Raw genomic sequence first — 17,177 nt, 5'->3', positions numbered from 1 at the left:
ACTTCTATGGACAGTACAATTTCCTTGCATCTCCTGAATCGACACCACCGTTGTGAACCGAAGAACAAGTGACCCCTCCAGGAACACGTGCAGCCCGGGCACCGGGCTAACCCACAGGGAGCGCCTCGCTGCACCCTTGCCCGTCTTAAACGCAGGGGCGGGAAGTGCAGGAAGCAGGCCACCCCTGGGGCTAACCCTGCACCGCCAGGCGGCCCTTCGTCCAAGCTGGTGTTTCCACTTGAAGACGGGGCTGAGGATTGGAGGTAACAGCAGGAACTTGCATGGACAGCGCAGGTGGGGAGCCGTGAGCACCTGGCACCGTTTTCCTTGTGGGATCTGCGCTTTGAAAGGCCACACAGGTGGAAGAGGCACTTGAAGGTGGCTGGTTTTCCCCCGGTCCCTGGAAGCCCCCTCAAAGGCCAGGCCGGTGACCAAGTTGGTCTTAGCTGGGAGTGCCGGACTCCCTGGTTGAAACAATGGACTTACATTTAAACAGGACTTCTTAAGACATTCCAGAGACAGATGTGGTCATTGGGTCAAAACAAAAACAAAAAACCAAAAACCCTCCATCGTGCATCTGGCCACCAGGTGTCAAACGTGCACAGTGTCACAGTGGCTTGAAAAGGAGTCAGGCACAGAGGGGCACAGGTGGGGCTGGGGCGTGGCAAGGCCTCGTGAAGCCACGGTGTGACTAAGGCTTGCACGGAGGCATCTCTCCACCCTCATCTGCCAGGATTTCCCCGCGAACAGGCTCATGCATGGCCAGCAGGCGTAGCTCAAGAGGAGGTGGCCCTGGGTGAGCAGGTCACCCAGGCCCTCGGCAGTGAAATGGTGGAGTCCTCACCACTGGACCACCAGGGAATTCCCAAGGCTCCCTTTAAACAATAAAATTCCTTTAAAAATCCACATAACCTTCCATTTCTCAGTGTGCACACAGCAAAGGTGAGCATCCAGCCTCTGAGCCCTAACAATAGATGGTCTGACTAGAGCTGCACCAAAAGGCCCAGTGTTAGGTGGACCTTAATTTTAACAGTATCTTTTGATAGCTCTATTGAGGTAGCTGTCATGCTGTAGGTTTGGGGAAACAGTAGTTGCTCAATTAATAGTACTTATCACCATACATCAAACAAAGGATCTTACGTGGGCCTTGAGCTTCTGCTCAGATCTTAGGCTGCTGCCCTTTGCTGGAACGTCCATGGTCCTCAAGGTCGTCTGTTTCCTTAGAGTTTCACGTGGCCCAGTGTAGGAAACGCATCAGTACCGTGGAAAGGTGCGTTCTGTGCTTTTAAAGTAGAAGGAAGGACTCCCTTTAACAGGGACAGCTCTCACGGACATTCTGGAATTCTGGAATTCTTTCCCCTCAATTCACATTCACTGTTTACATCTGTGCATATATCCTCTTTGGGAAGATGCTTGAAACGCCTCTCACCAGAGAGCTGTAGAAAGGTCATAGGGAAACCGGAGGCCAGGCAGGCAGCAGGAAGGGTTCTGGCGCTCTGGCAGTAGTCAAAATGCTCCTCTGACGGCTGGGGCGCCCTGTTTCTGACAATACTGGACGTTAGGGCAGCGGCGTCCTGCATGTGCAGCCCTCAGGCTTCTCACAGGGTGGCAGGGGCAGAAGGCAGGGCATGGGGCCCCCAACTGGAGATGCCCAGGAGGCAGAGAGGAGGGGCGTTGGCAGGACGGCAGCAGGGTATCCTGGAGGAGCCCCATGGTCCCCCCTTCCCAGACAAAGGCTGCCTGGTAATCTGTGGTCTCTGAGGAGTCTGGCACTTTCTGTGATAAGTTGAGGAAAGGAAGAACCAGGTTTAAACAGTGGCTTGTAGAGCGGGTCAAGGTTGTGAAAGGGGGTCCTGCCATGTCTTGTATCCAGCAACCTGGGCTGCCAGCTCCACGCTTGTGGTTTGAAGCTTCTGGAACCTGCTTCCATTGGACCTCATGCTGACATCTGTTGAAACCTAGCAAGCAAGAAGTGTGCTCTTTAAATAGCTACTATTCGAAAAACTACCATATATTGAACTGGTGAATAATTCGTCTATATTTGACCATCAGTGCTTGGAGAAATCTTTGATTAGGTGACCACAAATACTCTGAGTGGCAATTAGTGACTCTGTTATTTCAAATGAATTTCTTCCTATTAACAAGTGAACAATGTCAAGTGGCTTTCAAGCTGAGGTCCTCTGTGGCTTCGCCAGGGGCATCGCTGGTGGTCTAGCTGGGCCCCAAGGGGACCAGACGCTCACTAACGCCGCTGATGCAGAACCTGGGCCCGCCGTCAGCTTGTTCCCGTGGCACGTGTGAGCTAGGAGCTCTTTCAGACAGGCTGTATGAGAAGCTAAACAGAACAGACAACCCTTCCAAAAGCCTGAGTCTCAAGGCTCACTTTCCGACGCTGTGTCCATTTGAATAGATCTGTCCCAAGACACCAGAGCAAGAGGCCACATACACCTGGCACCGGGATCCTGCCCCGAGACCTTGGACAAGCCACAGGCCTCCAGGCTCATCAGCCCAGGGAGTTCACATTTCAGGAAAGAATGGGGACACGGATGCACCCTGTGACTCAAAGCTTAACTCCTTTCTGACTTAGGGCAACCCCTGATTGGTGACATTCTGAAGTGGAAATGCTTTGATTTGCTTCCAGCAGATCCTCTGATTGGATCTTTAAAAAAAATAAAGATAAAACACACCACTAAACGTGTAATGTGTAAAAGGATGTCCTAATTGTAAGTTTTGCTTTTTTCTAGTTGAAGTCTCACAGTTTTATTTACAATAATGCTGATCTTGGGAAGTTTATGAAATTCAATCCTAGCCATTCTTTAACGGCAAATAATAATGACCTTATAGAACCAAATTTCCTAAAGATAGAGGAGGAGGGGCATCAAGGGTACAACCAGGTCGTAAATGCTATTGCCCAAGAGGCATCCAGGGGCTGAACTGGCAGTATCGGCCCAGTCTGGCTCGGGGGAGGCACTGCTGGAAGTTCTCTGATGGGACCATTAATCTACCATGGTGGACAGAAAAAGAGTATTTCCAGGTCGATGTGCTCCAGACAAAAACCATAATCCATACCACCTTCCTAACTGGACCAAGGTTGAAAAGTTGATCTTTAAGGCTGAAACAGATATTGCAGATAATGGCAAAACTACCTTACATACGTAGTTGGAAAAGGAAACAACTCTCAAAATCTTTGTAAAAACCACCAGCCTGTTGTGCATCCTGAGATGAGTAAAACCACCATTTCATATCCACCCCAACCCCCCGCCCCAGCCTGCCCCGTTCATTCTCCAGATGAGACCCCTGCCCCCAGGCCACACTATAAAGTCACCTGTGCCTCGTCTTCTCCACTCCAGGGAGCAGCTACCACCAGCAAGAGTTATAAAAATTAAGCCGCATGTTTAAAAAAGCAACACAGAAAAAGACCAAGGAGCTGCCTTGACAGAGGGGGCCCAGAGCAAGATTTACAAATAACTTGTCACTTTGCCCCTGGAGACGTGACCATGGCCCCCAAACAGCCTGAGTCGGTTGGTTCAGATTTGATAGGAAATGGAGGTGAGAGGAATGGGAAACTGACATGCTTCAGAGTCTGTCTTGTTCCTGTTGACCACAGACACTAGCTTTAAACAGGCAGAGGATCGAGTCCAGAGGGCCCGTGAGACGTGGCTTTCCGGGATCTTCTACACAAACCTGGGAACAGGCTTTTTCACATATTAGTTACACCATGAAAACAGCGAACTGAAACAAAACAATTGCTGCATTTTGATAGCTTATTGAATCATTCTTTGACATTCTAAATCCTACAATTCAAAACCGGCATGTTGTCTTTCTTCAAATTCAGGAAACTTTTAAAATACCTAACCTTTGGAGACATCTAGGTTTACAGGATTATAAAAATTAAAAAGTGCTGATTAGTTTTCAAAATTATAAAGGAGCACAACAGTCAAAACGTGGTGAAAAGGGAAGACAGACCACGTATTCTGAGGTTAATTCACCAGTAAATTCCTAATGTGACAAAGAAATCTGCATTGATTCACATCGGGTGCATTAAATCAGACCACTGAACCCCATTCTGCGTAATTTTCCAAGTCCTGACTAATAGCTGTTTATCACCAGCATTTCTTGAAGCAGTGGTTAAAAAAAGAAAGAAACATGGAACAGGATTCCGGTTACCTAGAGCTTATACTTTCCTTTGTCCCAGGTTCAAATGCTGACATTTGTGCAAAGTTGCGTTGCTCCCATCTCTCACTTGTAGTGCTGTCGCCTTTAAAAACGCTTGAAAAGTTTCTTTTTTGTGTGCATTTCCAAGAAATCAGTACATATCCCTGTAAATTTCCTGCAGCAGCGGGTGCAGGGCGGCGTCGGACTCTGTCTTCTTGATCACCTGCACCAGTTGCGCATGCTCCGTGACCAGCTGCCGCAGATCTGCCATCTTTTGCAGGAGTTTTGGGAAGAGAAAGACGTCGTCGGGATGGTTGCTCTCTAAGTGAAGTTTGAGCACGTGCACGATACCCTCCTGCATTTTTTCAATGTGTCCCACATTTAGAAGGCCGGGCCGATCTATCCTCAAAAGAAAGCAGAGATGTTTGAGTGCAATTACCAGCATGCTAATACCTAATAACTGTTTTTCAGTTTGAGAAAACTTTTTTTTTTTTTTTTTCGGTACGCGGGCCTCTCACTGCTGTGGCCTCTCCCGTTGCGGAGCACAGGCTCCGGACACTTAGGCTCAGCGGCCACGGCTCACGGGCCCAGCCACTCTGCGGCATGTGGGACCTTCCCAGACCGGGGCACGAACCCGTGTCCCCTGCATCGGCAGGCGGACTCTCAACCACTGTGCCACCAGGGAAGCCCTTTTTTTTTTTTTCTTTTTTTGGCGACGCCACTCAGCATGTGGGATCTTAGTTCCCCGACCAGGGATCAAACCTACGTCCCCTGCAGTGGAAGCGCAGAGTCCTAATCACTAGACTGCCAGGGAATTCTGGAACAACCAAACATTCTGATTGGACACGGCCTTTTTTTTTTTTACCAAAAGCTCAGCTGCCTTTAGATGCTGTCAACCTACCTAGAAGATAGAACTAGATTTTTCCCAAGTCGCTGGGCCTGATAGGGGCAGACAGGACAAATACTCATTCCTAAATATTTCTACGACCTTAAAATGACTAGCTACCTTACAGGGTGGCCGCTTCACTTAGGATTTATCTGATCACCACCTGTCAGGGGAAAACCTGTATGTAGAGGAGTAACTATACATACAAACTGCTTTTGCATAATATGGAAAATGAAATTCTTCTTCCTGTGTCTTCTTAGGTGCTCGGTTTCAACAATATTTAAGGCGTGTGATTATGTTTGACTTCGGTTTTGTGGTATAAAGCACCGTTATAGGTACCTTCCAATATAAATCAGCTGAAAAGAAGGTGGAGCCAGAAATGAATTGGAGGATGGATACGGGAGGATGCTGAGGTGACCCAGAGAGGGGAGGTCTGAGGCTTGGTGCAGGAAGGGTGATGTGGACACCAGGTGACCTCCCGGTGTGCCTCAGACACAGACACCAGACTTCCTGGGACAGCTCAGATCCATGCATCCTGCCCTTGGTCCAGAAAATCAGCCCCCACCATCCGTATTCAATTGCCAGTGCTCTCTTTAGGGTCCCACGCATTACTAGAATTTTCAAAAGTGTTGCTCATGATGTGGATTTTTCATTTTTTTTTGGTTATAAAATAATTACTAAATTTTTAAAGAGAGAGATTTAAAAAAATAGTAAGTGAACCCCCCCTCATAATTTTAACCACATCATACAGATTTCATGTATATCTCACTAGACATTTTTCTGATCTATGATTAAAATTTCTTTTATAAAGCTGTCATACTACTTATAAATAGCTGTGCATTGCTCTCCCCACAACACGACATCTTGAGCGTGCAAAGGACGGTGACAGATTACATTCTGTGCTTTTTGCCAGAGCACAGGACTTCCTCCACCTGTGCCCAGCTGGATGGTCAGAAGGACAGACCTCGTGGAGCTGGGCCACCCTCACCCAGCTCCACGTCCAGAGTCCGGGCAACTGTGGCCAGCCTCAATTCCGCGAGTGAGGGACTCGTGGGGGACAGTACAGCTTCAGGCAGCTTGAGGAGGCAGTGGCCCCTTCGGTCTCCCCTAAGGCTGGGTAGGGTCAGCCGAGTTTACAGTAGAGGGTTGACCTTCTTAGACCCAGGACAGGGCTATTTAAAGGAACGTGACACCGAGCCAAAAACCTGGGGACTGCAGGGCCAGCTCCCCCGTACAGAGGCCTAGATTCTCCTTCACTGGGATCCATTTCCTTTGGCAAAGCACACTTTGCAGTCACTGACAGTTAGCTACTGATATTTTTCATTATGAAATAGCATAAATATACCAATAGAGACAGCAACTGTACTAACATCTGTATGACTTTATAGAATACTGTAATATGGATATAATATGATAATAACATAATTAAAACACTGTCGTCCCTTGGTATCTGTGGGGGATTGGTTGCAGGACCCCCCGAGATGCCAAAATCCACGGATGCTCAAGTCCCATATATAAAATGGCATATAACCTATGCACATTCTCCCATACACTTTAAATGATCTCTAGATTACTTGTAATACCTAATACAACGTAAATGCTATGTAAATGGTTGCTGGTGTGTGGTAAATTCAAGTTTCGTTTTTGGAATTTTCTGGAAATGTTTTTTTCTGAATGCTTTCAATCCGCAGTTGGTTGAATCTGCAAATGCAGAACCCACAGATATGGAGGGCCGACTGTATATGATGATATTATACACCATACATTATAATATTATTACAATTATATCTGATATATAATAGATATTAGATATAATAGATATAATTACATTATAATTATTAATGATACCTAATCTTCCATTATATTCTAAATAAATATATATTCATGTAATTACAGATAGAACATTTATACTTTACAAATGTGTTTATATATAATAACATGAAGTTTGGGATTAACATATACACACTGCTATATATAAAATAGATAATCAACATGGACCTGCTGTCTAGCACAGGGAACTCTACTCAGTATTCTGTAGAAACCTAAACGGGAAAAGAATCTGAAAAAGAATAGATATATGTATACATACAGCTGAATCACTTTACTATACACCTGAAACTAACACAACGTTGTAAACCAACTATACTCCAATATAAAATAAAAATTTTTTAAAATAAAGAATAAAAGCTCTGAAATGGAAAAAAATAACATATGCTATAGTATGATATGATATTGATATCATTCTCACTGAATTCTGGTTAGTGGCAGTGTGGGGCTCGGACACCCTCCTCCCCTACAGTGTTGGCTCCACCCCACTCACGTCGGATTTACCACCGCCAAATTCTCTAGGTAGGAGGCTGTGATTGCCACAGCACCAGCTGGTGAAATCAATAACTTACCTCCACAGCAAATTATAGCAGCCACAAAAAGGGAAATATCACTGTCGTCCAGCTCCAGTGCATTAAACTTCATTGCAAAATCGAACTTGGGCTCCATGATATCACAAAATGGTTTTCTTAGGCTTTTTAGGAATTCACGAGTTATAAAACCATTTCCATATGCTACCAGCATCCCGTCTTTATTCATCACAGAAGACAGCATTGCAAATATGGCCTCGTAAACTCCATATTTCAGCAAAGTGACTTGGTCGTTCAAGTCCAAGTTTGCGAACCCCGGGATGGACTTGGCGAACTCTGTGAGCTCCGTGACTGTCTCCACAGACGTGCACTGGCAGCAGTGGAAGATGCGGACCTCTGCCTCCTTGTTCTGGATGCCATTGGCCACCAACTTGGCCACAAGAGTCTTCTCGGCCATACATAACGTCTCCATGTCGTGTATGACAAAAGGCTGACAAGAAAAACACTGGAATAAGTCAGGTAATTGGCGACAAGCTGTCTTCTTAATTATCAAGAAACTGATGAGTAGCTGCAGTATTCCAGCCACCTGTCGAGAATCAAATTATGTACAAAACACAGTCCACATTCTTAAACAATCTCAAAATTAGTTGAGGACAAGAAGACATTTAATAGAGGACAATATAAATCAGTAAGATAATAATCATCATCGCCTAAAACTGGGTGGGGATTTCATTGCTAAGAAAGTGAAGTTCTGGGAATTCCCTGGTGGTCCAGTGGTTAGGACTCCGTGCTTCCACTGTAGGGGACACAGGTTCGATTCCTGGTTGGGGAACTAAGATCCCGTATGCCGTGCAGCATGGCCAAAAAAAAAAAGTGAAGTACTGATTTTGGCAATAAAGCTAACAAGAAAGAGAATATTAGCAAAGCACTTTAAATATTTTATGATATTCTCTGAATTCCCAAATACTACTGCAATAGCCAGTAATTACAGTAATTCTTAATTTTGCATTTTATGAACTTCGCAGATAATCATCATCCAACACTGACTGTTGAATGAATAAATTTGGCATGTAAATAAATACAAGTCAGAAAGTTGGCATTTGTGTGGAAGTAAACAAAAAAGCATTGTTAAACCCTTGCTCTCGGGGGATAAACCGGAAAGCCTTGAAGGACCCCCGTTTCCCGGTACAGGAGACTGAAATCTTCCCACCACTGTTTCACGTTCTGAGACAAGTACCAAATCCCCACGGCAGCTCCCTAAATGTGGCCTTACCATGTGCATCTAAACCCACCGTTCCTGCCATTTTATAAAGATCTAGCAGAGGAAGGAAGAGATGGTTGGCCATGTTATTTGAAGCCAACATGCTCAGAAGTGATGATGTATCTGGTGGGGCTTAGAAGAATGGGCACAGATACTGCTGTTGGCCAAAATTTATGCCAGCTCTGTGTGCGGAGCAGAAGAAATGGCAGTCTCTGAGGGATCTCTCTGATTCTTAATGTGTTCTACAGACCAATAATGAAGTGGGCTGAGGCATTATTTTCAATCCCCACTAGATAAACATTGAGTGTATAAGAAGTCCAGTGATTTTAAGAATCACTCTGCCAGTGGGCAAAACACATCACTGATAGTGCCTCTGTGCCCACGGCACATCGTGTGCCCTATTTCTGGGCTCACAAGAGCATCAGGAGGAATCACAGCACAAAGCCATCTTCCGGGTACCTGCTGGGTATACCTGGCACAGAGGTGGATGTGTTGGGATAATGTGATGCATTGCCTATGAAATGTTTAAACAGAATTAGAATTTGCAAGATAGTGTTGGACAAAAAAAAAAAGATCTGATTTCACATCTGAGGAAAGGGAATATTTTTAAAATTATCTGTGAATGACTGAAAACAGTCTGAATACAGAACTCAAAGCCCAATTTCTAACAATCTCAAGTTTGATGATGGAAGACTAAAACTGTCTCTCTCCAAAGACTTAAAAGCAGGCCAGGACTTCCCGGTGGCGCAGTGGTTAAGAATCCACCTGCCAATGCAGGGGACACGGGTTCAAGCCCTGGTCTAGGAAGATCCCACATGCCACGGAGCAACTAAGCCCATGCGCCACAACTGCTGAGCCTGCGCTCTAAAGCCCGTGAGCCACAACTACTGAGCCCACGTGCCACAACTACTGAAGCCCACTCACCTAGAGCCCATGCTCCGCAACAAGAGAAGCCACCACAATGAGAAGCCCGCGCCCCGCAAGGAAGAGTAGCCTCTGCTCGCCGCAACTAGAGAAAGCCTGTGTGCAGCAACAAGACCCAACACAGCCAAAAATAAATAAATAAGTAAATAAATTAAAAGCAGGCCAGATTTACCACTGTTTTGAGAAAGTTTTGGGGGCAGTTCTGCTTCACAGGAAGTTGGAGCTTGGATTTAAAGTATTAACGTTTATAGGATGGACCAGAAAAATGTTTTTAAAGGATAGATGGCAGTACTCCCTCAATTTCAGAAAATATTATAAGGCCACCTTGACTTTATTCAAATCACTGGCTTTTCAAAAGTACATTCAGCAGAAATAAAGGTGTTACATAAAAAAATAATAATAAAGAATCCTGTTGTCAAAAAAAAAAACCTCGAGAAACACTGAGTTAAATAAAGTTAGAGCCTACCAGAGTCTTTAACATGAGTGTACACCGTGGATCTTTAAGAATGGGATTAGCATAAACAGTGGTTCCCAGTGTTTGACTGCAGAACGCTTATTATTATTATTATTATACTGTTGTTGTTATTTGGTAGGACATCTCTTGGACTAGCACAGACTGGCTACACAATTTGCAGGGCCCAGTGCAAAATGACATGTGGGGTCCCTTATTCGAAAGTGCTTACGAATTTCAAGACAGCGACAGAGCATTAAACGTCAGCACAAGGCCCTCTAAGCAGGGGTGTTGTGAAACTGGACACATGCCCAGGACGCTGGCCCTGGACTATTTTTATGTGGAACATTCTCTCATAAATGGAGACTTCAATGGTAATAAATATTTCATTTCATTTTTATAAAATTATCGCCTGGATTTTAAAAGGCAGGCCTCATTAACAGGCAAAATTAGAAATGATCTGAATTCAAAACAAGTGCTAACATTTAAAAAATCATGTTTATGACAGCCAAAGAGATATTATAGAGTAACACCCTTGAAAGTTTGCCAGATTTTATTGAGAAACATTCTTGATTAGACTATTTTAAAAATCCAGAAGCTTATATTTAACTTTGGAATATTCTTTTTATCCTCAAGCTTGAATATGAATACATCTGATGTTACGGGTGGTCATTTCCAATCAGTGAAGCACACTGTAAAGCTTTTAAACAGCACAAGGCAGAAAGCTGCCCACTTTCCCCCCACGTCACTCCACGCCAGGACCAGAGGTCTCCCCTGATATATATTTCCCTCGCTCACACCTGACACTGTTCTATGTGTGTTAATGATGTTATTTATAAGAATTCATCTCCAAAACACATTGAAACAGCATTTTCTATGAAAAGTTCAGCAGCAGCATCTTTTCGGAGAAATTTAATTGTGACTTATTGGTAGAATTGCTTCGGATGAAATGATCTAATAAGCTCTTGGGTAGGTTTTACTACACACTTCTAGATATAGTAAAAAATAGTATGTTTTTCAAGCTACTGACAAGTTATAGGTATACTATTTCAATATAACACAGCAGGCCAAACCCCACGGTGTGGTGTGAGGGGGCTGCCATTCCAGGATGCCGCCCCTCCCGGCAGCTCTGTCTCTGACCCAGCACAGATGGAGCAGAGACTGTGGCCCCAAGCTGGATGCTCCAAGCTCTGGGGCGCACTGGGCTGGACGGGGAGGTAGGAGGAGGGCCATGCTTCGACATATAGAGGAAATGGGGTGGGAAGTGAATCCAGCTTGGAGCAAACAGTGCCATCAAAGGCAGTGGCTGGCCCTGGACACTCCCTTTCAAACTGGTACCCGCGATGCTCCGGTTTGGAGGTGGGCAGAAGCAAGCAATTGACTCTCAGCAGTACCCCGAATTCTGTTTTTCCTCTCCAGTGAAGCCCAGTGCTGGACTATGGGTCTATCATTTATTTCCTTAAGACCAAAAGAGATTCCTCTCCCAGAGTAACTGTGTGATGGTCCTCAACTGTCCAGATTTCAACTCTGGCCGCGGGTGATGGGCTCCTTCTTAGAGCGCGTGGATCTCAGTGGGGTGTGAAAGGATACGCCATGGAAATCAAGTTAATATTAAACAAGAGTGTTTGGTTCTGAGTAAAGATGACTTTTAAGTTTGCTTTGCTTTGCATTCTGAAAACCCAAGGGAGATGTAGAAGAACTCAGCAAGATCTAAAAGGATTCCAAGAGATCAAAAATTTGGGTTGCTTTAATTTGGGGCTATACGAATCATTTCCAGGATGGAAATTCAAAGGTAGAAGATTACTTTGCTTTCACCCTTGTGATCTGGAAAGGGTTAGGGTGGAGTTTCTGCGAGCCTCTGGGGCTGCCCAGCATGGGTGTGGCTTTACCGATTTAACAAGAGTTTGCTTGAACCCTCCTAAAGTACCTCAGCCTATTTAATTGGAGAATTCACCGAAGAATGTAAAGACTCAGTAAAAAAGAGGTTTGGTTTGTTCATGAAAGTAAGTAGCTCGTGAGATGCTTTATTTTCCTGTGACTAAAAATTCCAGCTTGTAATTCCCAATAAAGATGGCTTCAAGCTACTCATTAGTACAAATCAAACCTGTTTCACCACTCTCACAGGAGAAAGGCAAAACGTCTTTATTCGTCAACCTTGGGCCATCCCCCTCTTTGAAGGTAGCTCTGAGATTAGGCCTGTAACGGAGACAAAGGCTTAGCTAACTGTGGGGTGGGGACAGGGTGGCATCAGGCAGGGGAGGCGAAGTGTAGGCGTCCACAAGGGGCAATCTTAGTTGCTACCGAGAAGGTCCAGAACCGTCCAAAAAGACAATAAAGTTTCTGTAAACAAAGGACCCTTTCTAAGCCCCGAGATGTCATTTCCTTCTCATTGGAGAAGAAGAAGGTGGACAGGGGGTAGGAAGGGGGAGGTCGGAGAGGAGAAGGTAGTTTTAGGGGAAAGGATGTGAGAGCACACTCTGAGTGGGAAGTGAATAGTTTCATTTTCTGGCATTAAAATAGGGATTAAAAAAATCACTTAAGAAGCCACCCTAGAATCTGGTAAACTATTAACCAGACTTTTTGAGTGCATTAATTACATAGTCATTATAAGAACATGGTTGCTAGGAGCTTTGAGGTGGATCAAATGGGACGGGAGTTGCTGTTGGGCTGTTTTATAGTCTCTGAGGGAAATGTTTCCATTGCATTGTCTCTCGTTTGCGTTGGGGATAAATATGATTTTCTCAACATTTAGGACATATTTCCTCAATCCTCCTCTTTGACTCAGCTGACCTGTTGCCAAAGGAGCACTTCAGACTATAATAAACAGCAGCAAAGCCACCTACCGGATTGTTGCTGGCCTTTCCCGCGAGGATGACCCGGGCCTTGACCTTGTTCATGTTGAAGTTCTTCAAGTAGGCCTCATAAATCCTCTTGGCGAGAGATTTGAGATCTGCGGTTTCAGAATTTTCTAGGTCATGTTCACATGTAAGGATTTCTGCTTTCAATTTTGCTTTTTCAGATCTTGGCATTCGTCCGAAACGAATTGCTGGGGGTTGGAGGGGAGAAACGGAATAACGGAAAACACAAAGAAATGAACAACAAAACATGGAACAAGGACTAACAGCTGGATGAAATGTTCACACCACGGGTTAAACTATGAGCAAACATTCACGGGTAAGTTAAAATCCACTTCTCAGCACTATTCAGCTTTCTCCCTTGGAGAGATGAAAATAAACCTCAAACTCCATATATCCTGGACTTTTAAAAGAGCTTAAAATTAAAGGTAGCACCATGACTCACTTTATCAGTAGGATGGGCTTAAGGTCACTTCATGTCGTTAGGTACATAATTGATCCTTTCGGTTAAGGAGATGAAAGTGAGCCTTAGAAGGAGTTAACATAATACCTTTTTCTTTTTCCAGAAGGTAGACATGCAACTCTTATGAACACATTATTTTAAATTCACTTTCCTGTAGTAATTGGCAAGTTCTAAAATAAGAGTATGGGGACTTCCCTGGTGGTCCAGTGGTTAGGACTCCAAGCTTCCACTGCAGGGGACCCAGGTTCAATCCCTGGTCGGGGAACTAAGATCCTGAAAGCTGAGCAGCACGGCCAAAAAAATAATAATAATAAGAGTAGGATTGAATATAATTAAATTCATAATATGGTAAAATGTTTGAAATGGCACATGCTTCATACATATGATATGAACATTGAGACATCCCAGTGGTTTCCAATGGGTTTCAAAATCTGATATCAAAGTTGTACCATTTGAAGTTTCTAACAGTATTTCTAAGGGTTCTACTAGATCTCTGTCATTTGAGGCTTATTTTTCTTAGGCTATCATGTTACAAAATGACCTGAGTATTAAATGCTGCAGCACATTCATTCAAAATACAGTCTGTTCCAACCCGATAAGGGGGGTAAACTGAGGCATGGGTGGGGAAAATGCGATAGACAACCTTACCTACCATTATGGGACATCCCAACTGAAAGGCACTTGTGAAAACGACAATACTGGCACTTATTCCGATTCTTTTTCTGAATCTTGCAGCTACGGTCACATGTGTCATATGCCAGCTTTAGCCGAATAGTTCTCCGAAAGAAACCCTGCGGATTGATATACAGTTTATTAAAGAATATGGACCACTGAGGAATCAGTGTCATTCCTTTATTCACATCTCCTGTTGCTCATTTATTGTCTTTTTTTAAATGAACGAAATGTAGAGAAACAGTTCATCTATAAAGTCTGATGTAATTGGGGCAAATTGAAAATTTGAAATTTCATTACATGTAAAAAGAAAAACAATAAAATGAGGCAAAAGTCAAAGTAATTTCAACACGCCCTCACCTGGCCTGGGAAGACACAATTACGGTCTCCTGAAGAGTGACTCTGCCTTGCCAAGATTTATACAAATGTGACTTTCTCTTCTCAGAGGACAGATCCATATTTGTGACTAAAAAGTTCTAAGAATTTTTATAAGAGAATATTAACTCTCTAAACGACAAAGATTATATAATAAAAGGAAGCCAGCTGGTTGTGAATAATTTTCTTGCTTTATAAAAGTATCTTAGGGACTTCTCTGGCGGTCCAGTGGTTAGGACTTAGCGCTTCTACTGCAGGGGGCATGGGTTCCATCCCTGGTGGGGGAACTAAGATCACATGTGCCACGTGGTAAGGCGCGACCAAAACAAAACAAAAACAAAAAACAAACAAACAAAAATATCTTAAACTTTACTTTAGTAAAGAACCAACTTTACTATTTAGCTCATAAAAAAACAAAAGTAAACAAAGGTGACTAATCATGGTCCTGCAGAAAAGGCCACTTTGCAAGTAGTTTTTTCAAGGTATGTGGCTGGCAAATTGTGAAGGGTTTATATTTACACTGGGCTCTTTCCTCTTTGCTTTCTGGTCATCCTTCCATAGTTCTGCTGGAGGACACGGCCTGACCCCCTGCACTGCAGGCCCTGGGTCACCTATGGTTAGAGGTCCAGCTGAGCTGGCACAAGAATAAGGATATACACAAGGGTGTTCGTGGTTCGGGTGGCCAGGCCCCCAACATGCAGGAAGGGACTGCTGGGGGACCCTGAGCAGCTGGGGAGGACACAGCCACGGGTCTGGTCATCGCCCAGCACGTGCTGCAGGATCCTGACATCTCTGATGGTTGTGAGAACCACTGCCCTCCGTGACCTTCTGATGAGGGTGGAGAGAAAAAGTGGACAAAACTCTCTGACCTCGCATCCAAATGAAGGGAGCCTCTTTAATGTGGTTTATTTTCTGTTAAAGAACACACTCTCTACGTCACTTACAAAGAACAGTCCAGCAATATGCCATAGACTTTCCAAAGAGAGAAAGGAATGTGTTACATGGGTCAGTTTCTGATCTACAACTTAAGCAGACCTTTCTTAGTAGTGACAAACATTTGTGTATAAAATAAAAGGAACCACACGTAGTCCCCGAAAGGCCACCTTTCTCCCCATCCAGGGTCCACGATACCTTGCAGCCTTCACATGCGTGAACTCCGTAATGGTAGCCTGAGGCTTTGTCCCCACAGATTCTACACTCGATGTTCAGTGCTACGCTGGACGATTCCTCGGCGCTGCCAGGAACCACAGGGTAAGAGATGGACGAGGGACTCGAGGCTGGTGAGAGGGTGTCTAGGAACACAAGGGGAAGATTTACGAATATTCACAGCCTCGCCATCAGATGTCGAAACCAGCTTTCTGAGGATCTGAGTTCACGGGTGAGGCATTTAGTGGTGAGGCATCAGCTGGTGGGCAGGGCTCCCATGCTGCATCCACCCGGGCCTGGCCCTTGCACACCCTCTGTGCTCCCACAGTGACCACGTCGCCAGCATCCCCGCTGGGGCTCCTACCCAAGGGGCTCCCCAACTAAGAAACAACTTTACTTTTTAATCCATAAAAAACAAAACAAAATGGACTAAACCATGGCCCTGCAGAAAAGGCCACTTTGCAAGTAGCCTTATTCACACAAATGGTTACAGCAGCTTTATTCCTCTTTATGGCGGCGGGGGTGGGTATACTATTTTATTAACATTTAAATGTCACCAACAATGAGCTCAAGTATATGCTAGCCACATGCTCAGATTTTTTTTTTAATAAATTTATTTTTGGCCACGTTGGGTCTTGTTGCTGCACGCAGGCTTTCTCTAGTTGCGGCGAACGAGGTCTACTCTTTGTTGCGGTGCGCGGGCTTCTTATTACGGTGGCTTCTCCTGTTGCGGAGCACAGGCTCTAGGCACATGGGCTTTGGTAGTTGCAGTACGTGGGCTCAGTAGTTGTGGCACACGGGCTTAGTTGCTCCTGCGACATGCTCAGATTTTTGACACAAAGATAAAATGGACAGACAGCTGTAAGGGTGCAATGTATTTAACACTGCACAATATAGTCAACAATTAGACAATCTAGGGGGTGGTATAACTATACACTATAAGTATAGTGACAAGCCCTGGAACTGGAGGAAAAACCCGCCATTCAGGACTTAGCAGAGGTCCTTGCAGCAGCTTTATTATTCTTGGTTGCCAAAAATCGACATGTCCTACACAGAACTCATTGCTTTCTTTGCGTCCTCCCTTCCAGCCCTTTTGTAATTGTTAACTCAGTAAATGGCATCAGAATATAGAATAAAAATCCGAGTGGGCAACACAAAAGCACAATCCATGAAAGAAAAAAAAAGAAGCTGGACTTTCTTTTTTTTTTTTTTGCGGTGTGCGGGCCTCTCACTGTTGTGGCCTCTCCCGTTGCGGAGCACAGGCTCCGGACGTGCAGGCTCAGCGGTCATGGCTCATGGGCCCAGCTGCTCTGCGGCATGTGGGATCTTCCCAGACTGGGGCACAAACCCGTGTCCCCTGCATCAGCAGGCAGACTCTCAACCACTGCGTCACCAGAGAAGCCCTGTGTCGTATTTTAGATTCTACATATAAGTGATATCATATGATACTTGTCTTTCTCTGACTTACATCACTTAGTATGATAATCTCTAGGTCCATCTATGTTGCTGCAAATGGCATTATTTCATTCTTTTTAATGACTGAGTAATATTCCATTATATATATATATATATATATATATATATATATATATATATATACCATGTCTTCTTTATCCATTCCTTCGTCAATGG

General features: G+C 44.5%; 1 protein-coding gene across 8 annotated transcripts in view; it reads right to left on the bottom strand.

Moving 5' to 3' along the window:
- Positions 1–4,218: 4,218 nt before the first annotated feature.
- Positions 4,219–17,177, bottom strand: part of PPARA (peroxisome proliferator activated receptor alpha) — a 71,225-nt gene continuing 58,266 nt past the window's right edge. For all 8 annotated transcript variants that reach the window (XM_082636730.1, XM_082636732.1, XM_082636729.1 and 5 more), the window contains 5 exons: positions 15,531–15,691; positions 14,005–14,143; positions 12,878–13,080; positions 7,441–7,888; positions 4,219–4,554 (listed from right to left, as the gene is read on the bottom strand). In XM_082636730.1, coding sequence (XP_082492856.1) covers positions 4,307–4,554; positions 7,441–7,888; positions 12,878–13,080; positions 14,005–14,143; positions 15,531–15,691 — 1,199 coding nt within the window. In that variant the 3' untranslated portion in view covers positions 4,219–4,306. The remainder of the gene's footprint in view (positions 4,555–7,440; positions 7,889–12,877; positions 13,081–14,004; positions 14,144–15,530; positions 15,692–17,177) is intronic.

This window comes from Mesoplodon mirus, assembly GCF_964341445.2.
Source record: "Mesoplodon mirus genome assembly, chromosome: 11".
NCBI classification, from domain to species: Eukaryota; Metazoa; Chordata; class Mammalia; order Artiodactyla; family Ziphiidae; genus Mesoplodon; species Mesoplodon mirus.
Note: the sequence above shows the minus strand (reverse complement) of the source record. Positions and strands in the feature narration are given on the sequence as shown.